The following is an 18,343-nucleotide window of genomic DNA, read 5'->3' on the forward strand; positions in this document are numbered from 1 at the left end:
ATACATAATCATCTACCCTGCACAGTCACCTATTCAATTTATCAAGCATCATTTTTATGTTCAGCACCGAGTTTAAGACAAAGTCCAGGGCCTCGTGGGACTTATATTTTTGTGGTGAAAAGAAACAATAAGAATGCAAAGAAATATATGAAAGGAAAACATAACGCTAGAGAATAGTACTAGAAGAATAAGTAACAGTGGTACCACACTGGAAGGGCAGTCCCTCAGAAGAGGGAGATGAAAATGAACATAGGCCACGTGAGAAAGGTTGAGAAGCAAAGCAGGCAGGGAGGGAGCTGGGAGGAGCAGAGGACTCAGGAAGAAGGGAACCTAGGATACTCAAGAACCCTAGGGGCTGGCATGGTGGTACACATCTGTAATCCCTACATTTGGGGGGCTGAGACAGGAGGATTGCATGTTCGAGACCAGCCTCAGCAACTTAGTTTCAGAGCTTTGAGACCTTGTTTCAAAAATAAAATTCAGAGCCGGGCATGGTGGCACATGCTTGTAATCCCCGCGCTTGGGAGGCTGAGACAGGAGGATCACACAAGTTCAAAGCCAGCCTCAGCTACTTAGTGAGGCTCTCAGCAACTTAGTGAGACCCTGTTTCCAAATAAAATAGAAAATTGGTCTGGGAGTATAGCCTGGAGGTAGAAAGCCTCTGGGTTCCACCTCCAGTACCACACACACACACACACACACACACACACACACACACACACAAATAAATAAATAAATAAATAAAATTCAAATAGGGATGGGGGGTGTAGCTCAGAGGTAGAATGCCCCTGGATTCAACACCAAATACAACAAAACAAAACATACAAAAAGATGAACAGAAATGTGGGAAGCCAGCATGAGGATAAAAGGGCAGATGGAGGAGTGAGAAGAGGTGGGCAGGAAAGGGCAGGTCTGTGAATGATGTGTAGGGCCAACCCAAGGAGTTAGAGTCGCAGCCTCAGCTCAGAGGGGAGCCCCTGGGGGAGCTTATGGGGAGATGAGACAGGGTCAGAGGAGCTTCACCAAGCTGGTACCCGCTGCTATGTTTGATGTCAAGGAGGGGCTGTGCTTATCATGGCAGAATGAACGTGTCCTTCTGTCCCCTGTTATGGGCACTGCACAGACTGGCAAATAAGACTGCCACTCGCCATCTGGCATTTTACAGCTGGGAAGACACCCGGGGAGTGTGAGTAATGTGCTTTGGAGATTTTGGATTTCATAGAGCACTAGGTAACAAAAATGGGGGATGCAGAGGGCATTGGAACTTTCTAAGTAAAGTGAAATCTCAGAGGGCGAAACGCCCAGTTTTACATTTTCCTTTTATTTTTTCACATTTTGCATCAGAACCAGTGGAAACCTCATTAACAGACTGGGTACAAATCCACAGAGGAGTATTAGGAACCATGGATCCCATCGCCCCCCCTTTCACAGAGGACGAAGCTTGGGCTTCAGGTGGCGTTCGGCATCCCAGGTGATCAGACGGCTAAGAACGGAGCCTCAGCCCCCGTTTCCAACTCCAGGTTAATTCTCATTCCCTTCCATCATCGTGCTTCATATTGTCTCAGCTTACGTCTTCCACTGTGTCAACATGTGGACACTGTGCCACCTATTCCTGTCCAGTGTCCACCTACCACATACGCTTCCCTGCCAGTATTTCTGAGGACTAAGACACCATCTAAGAAATAAAACCTCAACAGAACAGCTCTCAGCCTGGAGCCCCCCAAAATGGAATCCTCTTCTTTTTAAGAGGAATGAGGTGTGACTTACCTGATCTTCAGATATGCTGCGACCCCAAACACCAACAGCACCACAGCGATGACTGTCACGGTGATGGCTGCGATGCTGCCTGCGGGGGGAAGGCAGAGGGGGGAAGGTAAATGGGGGAGGACAGTGATAACCCCGCACTCATCCCTTCTTTTCTCTGAAAGATGAAAAGGTTATTTCCTTCAAATCATTCTGCAGGTAGGTCAGAACTAGAACAAAACCCAGGATCTTTATTCTGTTACTTTTTATGCCAAGTGAGTATTGATAAATAATATTATGTCAATATTTATCAAGACATTTTGGTGGGCTTGGAACTCAGAGGAAAGTACACATCAATATTTGATTATGTTTTTAAGAATGACATCAGCCAGTCCAGGAATGGTGATGCACTCCTGTGATCCCAGGACTTGGTGAGGCTGAGACAGGAGGATGGCAGGTTCAAGGCCTCAGCAACTTAGTGAGATCCTGTTTTGGAAAAAAGGAAGGAGGGTGTAAATGAGTAGGGATGCAGCTTGGAGGCAGAATGCTCCGGGTTCAATCTCCCAGGAGGAGGAGAATGAAGAGAAGGAGGAGGAAGAGAAAGAGGAAGAGGAAGAAAAGGAGGAAGAGGAGGAGGAGGAGGAGGAGGAGGAGGAGGAGGCAGTCAATTAGTTGCTGTTGTTTGCAGGGGTCATGGACTTTAAATTTCTTCATGTCATGCCAGGCACGGTGGCACACGCTTGTAATCCCTGTGCTTGGGAGGCGGAGACAGGAGGATCGCACAGGTTCGAAGACAGCCGCGCTGGCTTAAGAGACCCTGTTTCCAAATAAAAATATAAAATAGGTCTGGGAGTGTAGCCCGGAGGTAGAAGGGTTTCCAGGAACACCAGTAAACCCCCCCCCCCACACACACAAATTCTTCATGTCCTCTCTTCTTTTATAGGCTCTGGATCATCTTTCCACCACTTGTGAAATATTGAGAGACAGGATGTTTTATTTAAGGGTCACTACAAAGTAATACGGTTGCTCTTTTAAATAAACCAGAATCGCATAGTTGTATCGGTAGTGTTTACTTTAAAGGGTCACTTTGGAAGGTGTGCAAATTTGAATGATGCTATCATATCAAAGCATTTTAAAAAACTCCCCTTTGGGAAGTGTGTCAAGATTTCCTTTTTAAATGGTAAATTTGATTTTTATAGAGAATAAAGTCAAGTTTGGTGTGCAAAAATAAGGTTAAGTCCAGTCGGTCTCACTATTATTTTTGTTGAAATGGCTGAATATTATTATAAAGTACCATAAAATTTTTATTCTGTATTTTGAAATGCGGTTCCAAAAGCAATTATTAACAGGCAATTAAAAAAATCCTTTGAGCACAGAGTCTTGTAAGAATAACCATACTGCATCTGAAAACCACTTTGGGGCAGAACACTCTTTTTGTGTGAACTGTGGACTAATAAAAACACACTTCGGTTTTATCCCACCTCACCAACGCCAAGCATCAATTGGGCTCTTGTTCCCTAATACTTCGAGAAACAGCTTGGCATTAAAGCTAGTGTTAGGGCCCTACTTACTCTTTCAGTTCACTGGGAAATTATTTACTTCAACAAATGAATGGGGCTCTTCTTAAACACATGGGAAGGGCATAAGAGATGTTGGAGCTGAATGTATGGGTTCACATGTGGCTGACCAGGGTTAGCTGTGGGATAGTAAGCTATTTACTTAACCTGACAACTCCTGTATTACTCACCTGTAGAGACAGAGGAGTAAGAACAATCTATTTTTGTCACATGATTTTAAGGGAATTAAGTGAGCTGTCACAAGCACCGCTCTCAAGAACCATACAAATGTATGATGCAGGTCCAGTTCCCATCTCTCCTGTATTAGGGTCTCAAAGGTAATGAATCTTCCCTCCATCTCTGGGGATTTATCATTTGTAGATTCTTTTGCCATCTGTCCTTTTATTTTTCCCTTCTAACATGAATGGCTTTTGTTTATTGTTCTTTTCATTATCCCTTCCACCAAAAGAATTAGAGGATCACTAAGAAGCAAAGCTACTTATTAGTACTTTAGTAACTCCCAAAAAGTGTTGCGTGAGAAAAGGCTACATAAGGGATCTTTGCTTCTAGTGGTTTCTTTTTTTTATTGTGGGGATTGAATCCAGTGGCATTTTTTTTTTTTTTTTTTTTTTTTTTTTTGTGGTACTGGGGTTCCTGGAAGCCCTTCTAACTCCAGGCTACACTCCCAGACCTATTTTTTTATTTGGAAACAGGGTCTCTTAAGCCAGCGCGGCTGGCTCTGAACCAGCGTGATCCTCCTGTCTCCGCCTCCCAAGCGCGGGGATTACAAGCGTGCGCCACCACGCCCGGTGTGAATCCAGTGGCATTTTACCTTCAAACTTCATCCCCACTCTTTTTTATTTTATTTTGAAACAGGGTTTTGGAAAGTTCTGAAATTCTCACTAAGTTGCTGAGGCTGGCCGCAAGCCTTCAATTCTCCCGTTTTAGCCTCCCAAGAATGGTTTATAATTTCTAAATGAGACCAAGAGGACTATTGCTACCATGAAGACAGACTAGAATTTGAGGTCTCTATGGAGAATGATCATATTCAACCATTTTAAGGCCTGCACACTTCTGGTCACCCACATATCCGTTTCTTTGCTCCTGGAATCTTTTGTAGCCAGATTAGTATAATTATGAATACAATTCTTTTTCTCTTTTTACTATGTAAAAACAAAATTATGGCACCAAGTGCTCAAATATGCAGACAGGGCCAAGTAGAGAAAGTTTGAGGTCAGATCCTATTATGAAAACTTCCATTCCTACTTCTCAAGGCGGCTCTTAGCTTCTTGGCCTCCAAACTGTGCTGAAATTAGAACAATTCAAAGTTCACCAAAGCCTCATAACCATTCTCTTAAGAGCTTGTGAAAGGATTATAACAGCAAGGTAAGGTAATGGGGGCATTTTATGACTTAAAAAAGATACAGTCCTTGCAATTAGGAGCAGTTTAAGAAACTGACCTTTTAATTTCATCTCCTTTTTTAAAAAAGGGAGTAGAGAAGGGATATTGCTGATTTGCCTATAACGCTCTTCTTTCTTGCCCCAGGGAATGGTTTAATATAGGAAATCATACGGTTGACCTTTTCCAAAGTTTCTTCTCTAACTCTAAGCAGTTGGGTTTCTCCAACTCTGCGATTTGCTGAATTTATTTATATACCACTTCTTCCTAAAGATAAATCAGGCAGTTTCTCCAGCTCCAGTGCTGTTCTTTTTTTTTTTTTTTTTTTTTGCTGTTGTTGAGACAGCAATGATAGAAGGACCTGCTTCTCCTCCACACGATGAGTGGCTGTCCAGCTCTGGGTGGGTTTTCCTCTGCGCCTCTGGTGGGCTCTTCAAGGCCGCCCTGCTTGTCCACAGATGATTTCAGCTTGCACGACCAAAGCTGGAAACTGTAGGTGTTTCCCATCTGCTAAGTACTTGGGGGCAGCTGGGCAAAGGGGCACTTCTGAGAGTCCATTTCACTCAATATGTGGCCAAAAGAGACAAAGTAAAATAGTTTGTACTTACATTTGTACCTCTTTATTAACTATTTGGCCACTCACTGGCCATTCTCAGAGGGTGCTAGTCAGGGGAGCCAGAGTCTTCCAGAAGTCTCTGTCAGCGCTGAGAACCTGCGTCTTGACCTCGCCCTCATCTCCATAGCAACTGCTGCCTCTGATGTTTCCAGTAACCTCTGCTCTGAAAAGTTCCACACCTGAGGGCCGTGTGATTTGAGCAAAAGGAGTGGTTGCTGAGCCAATGTTAGCACAACTTTATAGGGTAACTAAAAATGCATTATTTCCTCCTTGTGAAGCAAATGCCATTTCCTCCTGAGTTCTGTTTAAACTAGATTGGAATCCCCCTTGTCCTCCTACTTTCTGTTTTTTTAAGGCAGGGCAGAGAGAAGAAAATGAAGAAGGTGTGGGAGGCTCTGCACTCAAGGAAGGTGCGGAGCACTTGTGGGCTCTGGACGGAAGTGGACAGAGGGGGAAAGTGGCTGGTAATTCAGTTCTTCCTCATTGGGATTTGTGAACTGCAACCTAGATATGCCAGAAGGTTCTGGAATGGACAGAAGTTAAAAGAAAATCAGAAGACATTTGTCTTCGTATTTTACCAGCTAAGATACAAGAATATTCCACTGGACTAGCCGTGCCACCAACCAACATGTTCTGCCTAATCAAAGGACTGTTGAAGATCCACAGACCAGATCTGCCTGGAATTGTGTACTTTCTCAAAGTTTGGGGCTTCTCAGACTGCCTGAATGCCACTTTTCAGAGTGGCTCAGGACTAGGATAGATGGGCTCAAGGATCACCATAGCTGGGGATCACTTTGGGCTGGCCCTAGCACAAGAACTTCACAGCTCTCATCTCGTTTAATTCTCTTTATAAGATGAGTAGAGTAGACCCCTTCCCATTTTATAGAGGACTATGTCGCCCAGGTTTTGCGTTTTTAATCACAAATCCATGGGTTACTTCTTTCAGCCTCTTTCTCAGTGTGGGCGACCCCAATTCTTTCTTCATAAAGGAACAAAACAGATGCTTCAGAGAAGCCTTCTCTGACATTCTCAAACAAGCGACAGTGCTGCGGTGTTCTCGGATCTCTCTGCCTCCTTCATGAAATACTGTGTTGTGTTTCTGAGCTTCCCTGGGCAGATTCTAATCCTATCTGTCTTGCATCTCTTCTGATTTCTGTGTTTGCTCTTAGCACCAGGCACAGTGTCTAGCCAACAGTGGCTACTTAACACTTGTTTATTTACTTATTTACTTACTTATTTATTTAGTGTGGTACTGGGGATTGAACCCAGGGGTGTTCTACTTCCAAACTACACCACCCCCGCCCTTTTTATTTTTTTGCTTTTGAATCAGGGTCTTGCTAAGTTGTTGAGAGAATCTCTATATTGCTAAGGCTGGTGGGGTTTTTTTTGGGTGTGTGTGTGTGTGGTACTGAGGATTGAACCCAATGGTATTTTACCTCCGAACTATACCACCAGCCTGATCTTTTTATACTTTATTTTGAAACAGATTCTCACTAAGTTGTGGAGGGCCTCGCTAAGTAGCTGAGGCTGGCCGTGAACCTGCAATCCTTCTGTCTCAACCTCCCAAGTACTGGGATTACAAGTGTGTGCCACCATGCTGGGTTGCTAAGACTGTTCTTGAACCTGTGATCCTCATGTCTGATCCTCCCAAGTAGAGGAATTACAAGCATGCACTGCCATGGTCAGCTTACTTAACTTTTATTTAATGCTGGATAAATAAATGTATTGGTGAGAAAAATGGTAACCGGGAATTTCTGGCTCCAATCACTGTGCTAAAAAAGTTCCCAAGCAACAATTTTTCCATCTGTTCATGGTGGAATTCTGTTCCAGGTCTTGCGCAAGTACTATTTTATGATTGCGTCCCTTGTCTTCCACACCGTGCACTCCTGAGTCCCCAGGAATGACCAAGGTGGCTGGCTGGAGGAGAGTTAATGTAAGTATAGCTGAGTAGAGTCAGATAATATCCATGAAACAGCCACACCAAACTGTCATCAGGCCATGCTGCCGATCAGATCTGGGGTCAGGCCCCTGAGGCAGTCCAAGGGTAAACCAAGGCATCATATTTTTGGGGGGTTTGGTATTGGGGATTGGACCCAGGGGCACCCTACTTCTGAGCTACACCCTGAAGTCCTATTTATTTTTTCTTTTGAAACAGGGTCTCTCTAAATTTCTGAGAGTCTCATTATGTTCCTGAGGCTGGCCATGAACCTGCCATCCTCCTATCTCAACCTTCAGGGAGTGAAATCACAGGTGAGCGTCACTGCGTTCAGCTCTGAGGCATCATTTGAAGGGGAGTCTCTGCCCACACCTGCCTCCCGCCCACAGAGTGGTGCGCCTTCTCCTTTCACACACTCAGAAGGACTTGGCTCATACCCACACTTCCTTCCCCGGGCTTAGCAATATTCCCAAGCCTCAAGTGTTCCTCCAGAGACACTTCTCATTGGGGGATTTCCTCCCCTGCTTCCCACCCTTAAACATGAAAGAAACATTTCATCTGAACATTTCGGCAGTAATACTTGCCGATTATATCCAAAGAAAATATTAGGATGTCATAAAGTGAACCTAAGCAGTCTGTGAAAGAACTTGACTAGCATCTTTTATAAAAGGTGTTTCTAACTAAAGCCATTGAATTGCTGTGTATTGACTCACATCTATAAACCCAGTACTTGGAAGGCTTTGACAGGAGGATCACAGGTTTGAGAACAGCCTCAGCAACATAGCAAGACTCGGAGCAACCTAGTAAGACCCTACTTTGAAACAAAAACTAAAAAGGGCTGGGCGTGTAGCTCAGAAGTAAAATGCCCCTGGGCTCAATATCTAGTACCACAAAAACAAACAAGCTAACAAAAACAAAAAAACAAGGTGTTTCTCTGAGAGAGTTGAGAGTGGAGGAAGTGGCGAAGAAAGAGGTCTAAGTGCCTCTCTCCTCCACAGTTCCCGCTCCTGCCCTGATGCTCCTGGAGAATCCAGCCAACAGTGTGCTTAGAGTGCACCGGCAGCGCTTGACCGCAGTCCTGTGTGTGTGCATACCTTTGACCTATTTTGAGAAGTCTTGAACAAACCTCTTGACTGTTCTTCAGTGTTCTTACTTTTCCCTTCCCTCTTCCTGGTCCAGAGATTCAGTAAGAAACAGAGAAGAGGAGCAGGTGGCCATGTCAGAAAGTGCGGGGCCCCTTCAGTCAGGGTCACCAAGAGGAAAGGATACTTTATCTCAAAGGAATTTTCTTCCTTGCAAAGTCCGGGTCTACAGATGTGGTGGAGAAGTGGGTGGCTGGTGTGAAGAGGGGCTGGACAGAGCTCCATATGCCCGGATCTCTATTTATTATGTTAGGTTCCTTCACAATTATGGCAATAGTATATTTCTGTCCAAGAACAACGATGACAGTAATCGGCAACAGCAGCAAAAAGAGCAGCACACACTTTTCACGTCACTTACTCCGTGCCAGGAACTTTTCTATGAATTTCATTTATTGACATTCATTGAATTCCTGAGGGCTCTTTTATAAGGTAGGTGCTCTTGCCATCTCTATTGCATAGATGGGGAGACTGAGGCACAAAGACATGAACAGCCCACATCTATACTATTGTTAATTAGAAAGACGAGGTGCGGGTCCAGAGTCCATGCTGCTACTCACTGGGCCCTCCTGCCACTCGGAGCTCTGCTGGTAGATCTAAGTCCATTTTATTATTTACTTGTGTTATTATTATTATCATTATTATTATGTACTAGGAAGTGAATCCATGGGGTTTCTACCTCCAAGTCACACCTCCAGTTCTATTTTTTTTTTTTTTTGAAAAAGGGTTTAGTTGCTGAGGGCCTCCCTAAGTCGCTGAGGCTAGCTGAGAACCTGCGGTTCTTCTGCTCAGCCTCCCAGGTATTGGGAATTCAGGCGTGTGCCACCACACCCAGCTTCAAGTCCATTTTAGATCAAAGTTGCAGGCCTGGTCGTCTTGTCTGCTTTTCGCGGCTGGCCAGGAGTCAGGGCTTAACTCAGGACCGTAGAGTTTGGGTACTTTTGTAGGCACCGGTGAAGGTGGGTTGAAACTCAGTAATTTAATTGAGAGAAGGACTCATTGGAAGCAGACATGGAGCAGCGACCTAAGAAGGTCCGTGTCACTGGTTTCTAGCACGTGTTCTGGACAGAGGCAAATACCTAGAGCATTGCCAAATGCCATGTGTTGTGGTACAGTCACTACTCGGTATCCATGAGGGATTGATTCTAAAACTCTGTGGATGCCAGATCCAAGGATGCCGAAGTCCCTTATTACAAAGGCGTGGTGATGACATATAACCTAGGAGCGTCTCCCCAGATACTTTACATCCCCTGCGCATTACTTATAATACCTAATGCCATGTAAATGCTGTATAAGTAGTTGTTGGACTGAATTGTTTAATTGTTCCGAGAATAGTGACAAGAAGTATGTACATGTTCAGTATAAATCCAATTATTTAGTACAAATATATTTGATGGGGGATGAATGGATATGGAAAGCTGACTGTATGTTAAACAACTCAAGGTATGTGGCACCTGTCATTTGCTTTGGTGGTGATTGTGTGTGTGTGTGTGTGTGTGTGTGTGTGTGTAGACTTGTGAGATGGGGAGAAAAATCAAAAAAAGAAAAAGTTTTGGGGAACTACTGCCCAGGCAAGTCTTAATTTTATTATTGTTCTAGGTTGCTTGGACTCCGTGGGTTTCACCCCTGCTCTTCCTCCTGGCCTACTCCGCACCATGGGAAGCTAAGTTTGTCTCTTCCCTCTTACCCCAAATCAATCCCCAAGCCTGTTCTAAATGAGCTCTAGGGTTCCTCTCGAGCAAGGCCAGTGTGAAGCACAGAGAACAACAGGCCAGCGCTCTGAGGTTTCCCTACCTCACTGCAGAGACAAGCGCCGGGCCCCCGGAGCCAAACAGAGGGTATAGGACTGCACAGACAGACAGACAGACCTGGAGGTCAGTAGGGAGATGGGTGGTGCCCCCTACCTAGTGACTGAGGTAAGGAAAACAGGTCTGTTAAACCTGGAGCAGTCTTGGGAAGAGGTGGGGATAAAGCTGTTCTCAGAAGGATGGGCAGGACCTGGAGCAACGAGGCCCGAGTGGGGAAGAGTGAGGAGGAGAGAAGATACCCAACATTTCTGGACTTGAAGCGTCAGAACTGGACTTGGAGACAGAAGCACAAGGGCAGGAATCCTCATCTACACAGGGGCGGATCGCTGCCCTCTCCACTTTCTAGGGTTCCTGGGAGGAGCTGATAAAATGAAGTGTTTTGTGAAGCAGCGCGCACGTGCACGTGTGTGTGTGTGTGTGTGTGTGTGTGTGTGTGTGTGTGTGTTTAAGATCTTTATAAAGTCCAGTCCCTTCACTTTCTGGATTAGGAGACTGAAATATCAGGTGACTTTTACAAGGTCACACAGTTTACAGAAATGATAAAACTCAGACTACACTATATATAGTTCTAATAGAAATTAATAGGGACCAGGAGCCAAGTTTTAGAAAGCCATGAAAGCTGGGCATGGCATCTGGCTTGACAGTGCAGAGCAGGGGCCATGGGAGTGCTCTGGGAAGAAGGATGTACTGGACGTACTATGTACTGTACTTTTGAAGTGATCTGCTCAAGCCCAACCTTCTCTGGGAAATCATACCCAACAATGGCTACTACCTTGAGCCCTCTTTTTTGAGATACTTGCCTTTATTTTGCACAGTACAATTTAGTGAATTTATTCTAGTATGCAACTGATACATCTGTAGCTGTGGGTAGCTATGCATATTATGCATACAGAATAGAGATGTATGAAATACACTGTTATACTAATGATTTCATATGAATGCATTCTGCCTGGTCTGCAAATTAGACGTCCCTGAAAGCCGGAGATACCAAATTATGCTTCTTTATTTGTCTAGACTCAAAATAAGTAATTCATAAAATAACTGATTTCTTCTGAAGCATAGCTTTTTATTGGATTTTATCAGTAGTTGTGATGCAAAAGAAAAGCTCTTTTATAAGGCATGTAGCTTGCAATGCAAATATGCTACAGAAGTGTTTTTAATTAACACAAGCCTAGGCTTGTCTCTGAAAGTTATTTCTTTTACCCACTACCCTTCCCTAAAAGTCTTCGGATCATTAAATTACTGTTTATCATTTCCTTACACAGAGTGGAAGAGGGGTAAACCTTATCAAAGTTAGCCAATGTTATCACAACTTGAATATTTCACCTATGTTTATATTTTTATCTAAAAGTGGGAGAATTGTTTAGTGAGCATTGGTTAATGAGATCCAAAAGTTGAGGCGGTATGAAAATCTATTCTTTTTTAGTTTATGTAATCACAAGACCTGGTTTGGAGACTGGCTTTGCTTTCATCTAAAAGCACTTATCTACATACCTAATGCATATAGCTAAAAATGTGCAGTAAAAAGATTAATTTCGACTGAGATAACAAAAGATGTGCACCTGCACAGGCCAGGTGTGGATGAGGACACCTCTGCTATTCTTTAAGGATGGGGGGAACACAGGTTTGCAATTAATGCAAACCAGGGTACGCATGTAAGAACAGTTCTTGGTTATCGTGGCTTTAAAGTTTCTTTACCTCACTTACAATTACAGTCTTTTCCAATACCAGCAATACCTCTTTCTCACTTGAAAATTATTTTAACTACCCATTTAGTTCGCCCAGTCTCCGCCCTCCTTTGACATCTCTAATGAGAAATACACGAGGTTTCCAAGAATAGCAAAATTGTTCCTTATTCATTTTTCTCATGGCCTGATGTCTTACACATTGAACAAGCTGAATGCCATGATGCAGCTCCTGCTCAGTGTCTGGGAGCGTCCCTCTCAAGCAGTTGGCCTGAAAGCACTCCTGCACCAAGACTGCAGGGTGTGAGGGACAGTACTGGCCAGGTCAGGGATCTCGATTCTTAAGTCCTCTCTTTGTGACTGATTCCTGGGGAACAGTAATAGATTACAGGGAGCTTGCCATGAGTACAGTCATGAGTTTATGAATACAACCCAAAGAGAAGTGGTTTTTTTTGTTGTTGTTGTTTTGGGGTTGTTGCTTTTTTTGCCATTGTTACTTCCTCTATCTCTTTAATATTTCAATGATGAAAATGAGGCAAGACTATTGATAAAACAATACGGAGGAGAAAAACTGGTATATGTCTTTTCAAAAATCATCTAGTCTTGCCTATAATCCCAGTACTTGTGGAGCTGAGACAGGAGGACTGCAGGTTCAAGGCCAGCCTCAGCAAGTTAGTGAGACCCTGTCTCAAAATAAAAGATAAAAATAGCTGGACATGATGGCGCACACTTGTAATCCCTGTGCTTGGGAGGCAGAAACAGGAGGATCATGCGGGTTCAAAGCTAGCCTCACTAGTTTAAGAGACCCTGTTTCAAAAATAAAATAAAATAAGAGATAAAATAGGGTTAGGAGTATAGCTCAGAGGTAAAATGACTCTAGGTTCAATCTGCATTATCAATATAAAACAAATAAAACAAATAAATGAAAGAAAGTCATCCAGTGTGCCTGGTGGAAGCCTGTTTTCCTCTGGGTTCACTGTCTTAGGCCTTTGACAAGGCCATTCTCCCATTCAGAGGACCTAAGCAAGAAGGAAGGGTAGAATTCTCAGAGCCAGGGACAGAGTCCTTGCCCTGTTTGCCCAGCAATGTACAAATTTGTTGTTTGTATCATGGGATCCGGGTGGGGAGCAGAGTTACAGTTTCAGGTCATCAGTCCCGACACCTTGGCAGTGACCCCAATGTAATCACGGCAGTCCCAAGGACTCAGGGGTCTCCTAGGAGCCATTAGCTCAATTTAGCCTTGGCCCCATGTAATTAATCAGCAAGGTCATGTAGGAACCTGCTTTTGGGCACCGTATTTATCAAGTTTTAATTTCTCACAGACTCAGGACCCTAAAGTTTTAGAGTTAAAAACACTGGGAAAAATAATTTCTAAAGTTTGCTTCAAGGTAACAGAGAGTACAAAATTTAGGTCTTAATAATCCGCTCTTAGAGACAAGTGGGGCCCAGCTCAATCCCATAGCTCAGCTTTATTCCCTCAGCTCCCCAAGACCGCTGTTCTCCCAGCTAGAATTTTCTTGTTGTTTGGACTCTTTCATCCTTTCCTTTGGATTTCCCAAGTTTTCTGAAAGTGTTACTGTTTCATGGTTATTTTCCCCCTTCACACTTTTTGGATTATCCTTTTCTGTATTGTGCTGTAGGAAAGTATTTAAATGGACTTTTATTGCCTAATAGTCACAGTAAGTATTCCTTTGGGCGTCTTAAAGTGTTTTACACTCTAATTTTTCAAGTTAAAGAAATCAGTCTAGAGGAGTCAACACTCTTGCTGGTATCCATGCTGAGGATTAAGAACCCAACTGTAATAATAATAGCTAACATTTATTTAGAGGTAACTATGTAAGAGGCCAAATATATATATATCCTTGTCTCATTTAATTCTAAGAATCCTGTAGAACAGATACAGTACCATGCCTGTTCCCTCATCGGATAGATTAGGAAAACATGACACCCAGTGATAAACTCGCCCCCAGGACTTCCATCTAGCTAATGGTACCACTAAGATTCAAGCCAGGAAGTCTAATGCCAAAACTTGTACTAACATGCTTGGATCTCCAGTGCCTTTGAATCAACTATATAAATTCTACAAATGGAAATATGGTAAAGTATTTTTGATGGCCTGCTTTTATGGACTTATCTAGATTTTGTGATTTTTAACATGCATTTATCTTTAACTTTGAGCCTATGGTCTGCCATTTGTAGGCCATGAGCCTGACCATGAAAACAAGATACCATTAATCAAAGTACCATCTTTTACTGGTCATTATCTTTCTTTCCTAGACCTGAGAATCAAGGCACACTGAGGACAATATGGATTTAATATCTCTATGTACTTTCTAAGAGAATACTAACAACTCAGCTCTCTGGGGTGAGATTTTTAGATAGTTTTCTCATGAAGGTAATGGGTTGGTGCTGATCCATCCTCTTCCCGAACAGCTATCTTGTTACTAAAAAGGCATGCTCTTTGAGTTGGAAGGTTATGGTAAGGTTATAATGCTATTGGAATTAAGCATTTCTTGTGTTGGAATCTGGTTCCCAGTGAGCCAACAAGCAGTGGATTCATTAACAACATCAGCTGTGCTGATAAGCTAAATCTCTCTGGAAGCATTTCCAGAATCACTTTAATCATCTATGATTGGTGAAAGTATTTGAAACAGAAAAGAGAAATTGTTCAGTGGGGACAGAACCTCCCCAGTGTAATAAAAGGTGACATTGGGACAATTAAAATATATGACAGAGTTATATATCTGGTAGATGACAAAACAAATGGTAAATAGCTGATTTTATTACTTTGACATATATTTTTCAAAGGGTATTTTGGAAATATTTCAAAAGCAGATGAAGATTTAGGTAGCCAAAGTAAGCCATAGGAGAAATATAAGAAGTGCAGACAAAAGCTCAGAATGGCTTGAACTAAAATGAAATCTGACAGAGCTCCTTAGGGGAGTTGATGTGGCCTTAGCAAACTCAGAGGCTTAGCATAAGTTTAAAGAATTGAGCACAAAAGAAAACGAAATGTCAATGAGGACTTCTGACAGTAGCCTTAGAAGTCCCTGGGAAATCCAAAGTAGGAATCAGAGTGGTGGGGTGAGATGGGAAGGAAATGGGTGGAAACAGAGCAGCAGAATGCCCCAAGATGGAATCCAGAGATGGCAGGGCCTCATAGGGGTCTTTACACACACAAGTGAGAGTGTACAACTTTCCTTCATTCTTAACTTAAAGCTCAGGATTATGTGGCTATAAAACTATGTGGATTATTAACTAAAGCTTCATATTTATTCACCAGAATCATTGATTCATGGATTGAATCTTTCATTACTGAACATGGATGGAGGGCCTACACTGAGCTAGGCACTATTAGGTGCTGGGAACATACTCCTCAGCCCAAGCAGACAGGGCTCCACGCTCTTGTACCTTGAGAAGCAGCTAGACAGTGACCAAGAGCCACGCTGCTGGGTGTGCAGTCACGAGCCATGAAGAAGAGCAACAGACTGTGGCAGTTTGTAACCAGGAGCCCAGGGCTGGACCGGGAGAAGCCTTCAGAACAGGTGATGCTTGAGTGGAGGTCTGAGGAGGGAACTGAAAGCTGCCAGGAGGAGTGGCATGCTGTCATTGCACCACATCAGAATGATCCCTACCTAAGTCCAGAGGGGCATCGCAGCTCCAGGACCTGAGAGTCGGTCAGCTGGGTGGCGGATGACATGGGGGACAGGCGGAGGTGGCATAAAGGGCAAGCCTGAGACTTCACCCTCGGAGCAGCGGGGTGCCCTCAAGGGGCTTGGCGTAGGCTCTGGGAGGCCTGATGAGAGTTGTGGTTCCCCCTCACTCATGCCGCTGTGTGAACAAGTAAGAGCAGAGCGACTGAGGCGGGGAGGAGGTGGGGGGGGCTGCTGCTGTGGATGGGGGAGCTTCGACTTGAGATGACCATGAACAGCAGTGGGTGGGCTGAGGAGCTGCTCACAGTTCAAAATCAACAGTGCTCAGTGATGGGAGGAGAGAGGAATGAAATCAGCAAGGATGGCGGTGTGTTCACTATGAGAGGCCCAGGCCTGGCCCTGCACAGGGATCCTTATTTGTAAAGTGAAGCCAGGATGATTGCTTTTTAAATACATTCTGTGCATTCTAATAGTATATGATCAGGAAGCATTTAACATCTCTCTCTCTCTCTCTCTCTCTCTCTCTCTCTCTCTCTTTCTCTCTCTCTCTCTCTCGGTATTGGGGATGGAATCCAGGGGCATTCTACCTTCTATACCTCCAGCCCTATTTTTTATTCTTTATTTTGAAACAGGGTCTCACTGAGTTGCAGGGGGCCTCACTAAGTAGCTGAGGCTGTCCGCGAACCGCAATCCTCCGGTCTCAGCCTCCCGAATGCTGGGATGACAAGTGTGCGCCACCACGCCTGGCTGAATTTAACCTTCTTAATATCATCTTCACACACCTAATGTTTTTTATTAAATCAGTTTAATCTATTTTTTGTTTTTAAATATGATGGTAATTAACTCACTACAATAGACATTTCTCTTTTTTACTTCTAAAGCTATTTCTAAGCACACTCCAAAAACTATCCCTTCTTATTTCCTATGATATGATTCTTTTACAAATTTATATTCATCCTAAGACATATGGATGCCTCACAGAGCAAACTTCCTTGCAGGTACACAGAGATGTCTTCATGTTTGTACTTCTTGGTGACCTTCATTTAAGGGTATTTATTAACATAGTTCATACAGAGTAACTGAAGGGTATTTATTTATTAGCACAGTTCATACTGAGTAACTGCTAGAGTTCAAATCACTAACTGAAAGTTCAAAGGACATTACCAGTGTCTACCATCATGTTTTCTTTGTAATGGAAAATTAAGGGCAGCCACTGGACACTGGGTCTGACAGACAAAAGAGAATGTCCTCTTGCAACAGGCAGGGAACTGTACTTTTAAAGTCTGCATATGTAGGAACTGATTATGTGTTTTTGTTGTTGTTGTTGTTGCTGCTGTATTGGGGGTGGAACCCAGGGGCATTCTACATCCAAGCTACAACCCCAGCCCTATTTTTTATTCTTTATTTGAAATAAGGTCTCACTGAGTTGCAAAGGGCCTCACTAAGTAGTAGCTGAGGCTGGTCTCAAACCCGGATCCTCCTGTCTCAGCCTCACCAATGCTGGGATTACAAGGTGTGTGCCACCACGCCTGGCTTGATGATGTTTTGAATAAAACTTGGTTCATGACACTAGTTCATCCCGCAAGCATTTACTGAGTCCTCAATTGCTCACAGTGCCATTCTGTTTCATTCATGGAAGAGTTCTAAATTAATAGCTCAAGATGGTCCCCATTTAACACATTGCATCTTTTTATCTTCCTTTAAAAGTCAAACAAAAGCTAAAAAATGACAATCAAAACTTGTTTCTGCTGCAGAGCCAGTTTCGGATGACTGCTACTGCCACCCCCTGGGCAGCTCCACCCTTGGGCCCAGCTGGTGACCTCTGAGAACAGCCTAACTAGCTCATTTCCGCAGTAGTGCTAAAGACCACGGGTCCTTCCCTGACTTTGACTTCTGCTACTTCAGGTAGGATGGGTGTGGTGGAGGGACGCTTGAATTAGGATCAGTCAGGTGAACTGAATTTGATGCTGCTCATGAGAACCAGAGTCAGTCAGTCAATCCCTCTGGACCTGTTTGTCACGCGAGAACAAGTACTGTGAAGCCCACCTCACTGTAGGATTCTGTGGATCAGAGGAGGGTCTGCCTGTCAGGGACTAGCCCAGTTCTCAAGTAAGCTTCTTGTGAATGTGGACCTCGTTGCTTCTGCACAGTACTGCTGTTATAAACAACTGTCACGTTAGAGTAGCTCAGTGGTATGGCCTCTCACTGGAGACAACAAACCAGAAACCAGGTACAAACTGGCGTGGGTTTCCAGTCCAGAATTGCCCACAACTTACCTTTCATAGTCCTCCCCCCCGTCGAACAGCCTTAAAATACTGTTTTCAGTGTGTTCCTTCCTGATCCAAAGCTTTGGGTGACTACCAGTGGACTGCCAAGTATAGCTAATCACCTTATCTGACTCCCTGGAGTCCTCTAAGGCTTGCCCTAAATCTCCCTTCCTACTCCGTTTGCAGTATCTCCCTCCATGCAGCCTGGGATCTGTGGAACCATGTTGCTTTCTGTGTCATGTACGTGTTACATTGTAAGCTCCAAGAGAGAAGTGACTGTATGTTTTCCTGTGGCTATATCCCTACCATTTAGCCAGATGCCTGGCTCACAGTAAAAGTTCAGTGAATGTCTGATGGAGATGGTGGGCCCATCATGGCAACTGTGATGATGATGATGATGATGATGATGATGATGATGATGATGATGATGATGATTGTGTTTTGCTGGGGACTGAACCCAGGGACATTCTACCTCTGAGCTACAACCCTAGCCCTTTTTGTAAAAATAATTATTGTTTTAGGCCGGGCGTGGTGGTGCACG

At 43.8% G+C, this 18,343-nt stretch overlaps 1 protein-coding gene across 1 annotated transcript in view; it reads right to left on the reverse strand.

The window, feature by feature from the left end:
* The window catches only part of PARM1 (prostate androgen-regulated mucin-like protein 1), a gene marked incomplete at both ends in the record, with an annotated part of 105,193 nt that overhangs the window by 11,455 nt on the left and 75,395 nt on the right, over positions 1 to 18,343 (reverse strand). Inside the window, one exon of the mRNA XM_080697118.1 lies at positions 1,768 to 1,846. Within this exon, the coding sequence (XP_080553244.1) occupies positions 1,768 to 1,846 (79 nt within the window). The remainder of the gene's footprint in view (positions 1 to 1,767; positions 1,847 to 18,343) is intronic.

This window comes from Muscardinus avellanarius (genome assembly GCF_963383645.1).
Source record: "Muscardinus avellanarius genome assembly, chromosome: 6".
Classification (NCBI taxonomy): domain Eukaryota; kingdom Metazoa; phylum Chordata; class Mammalia; order Rodentia; family Gliridae; genus Muscardinus; species Muscardinus avellanarius.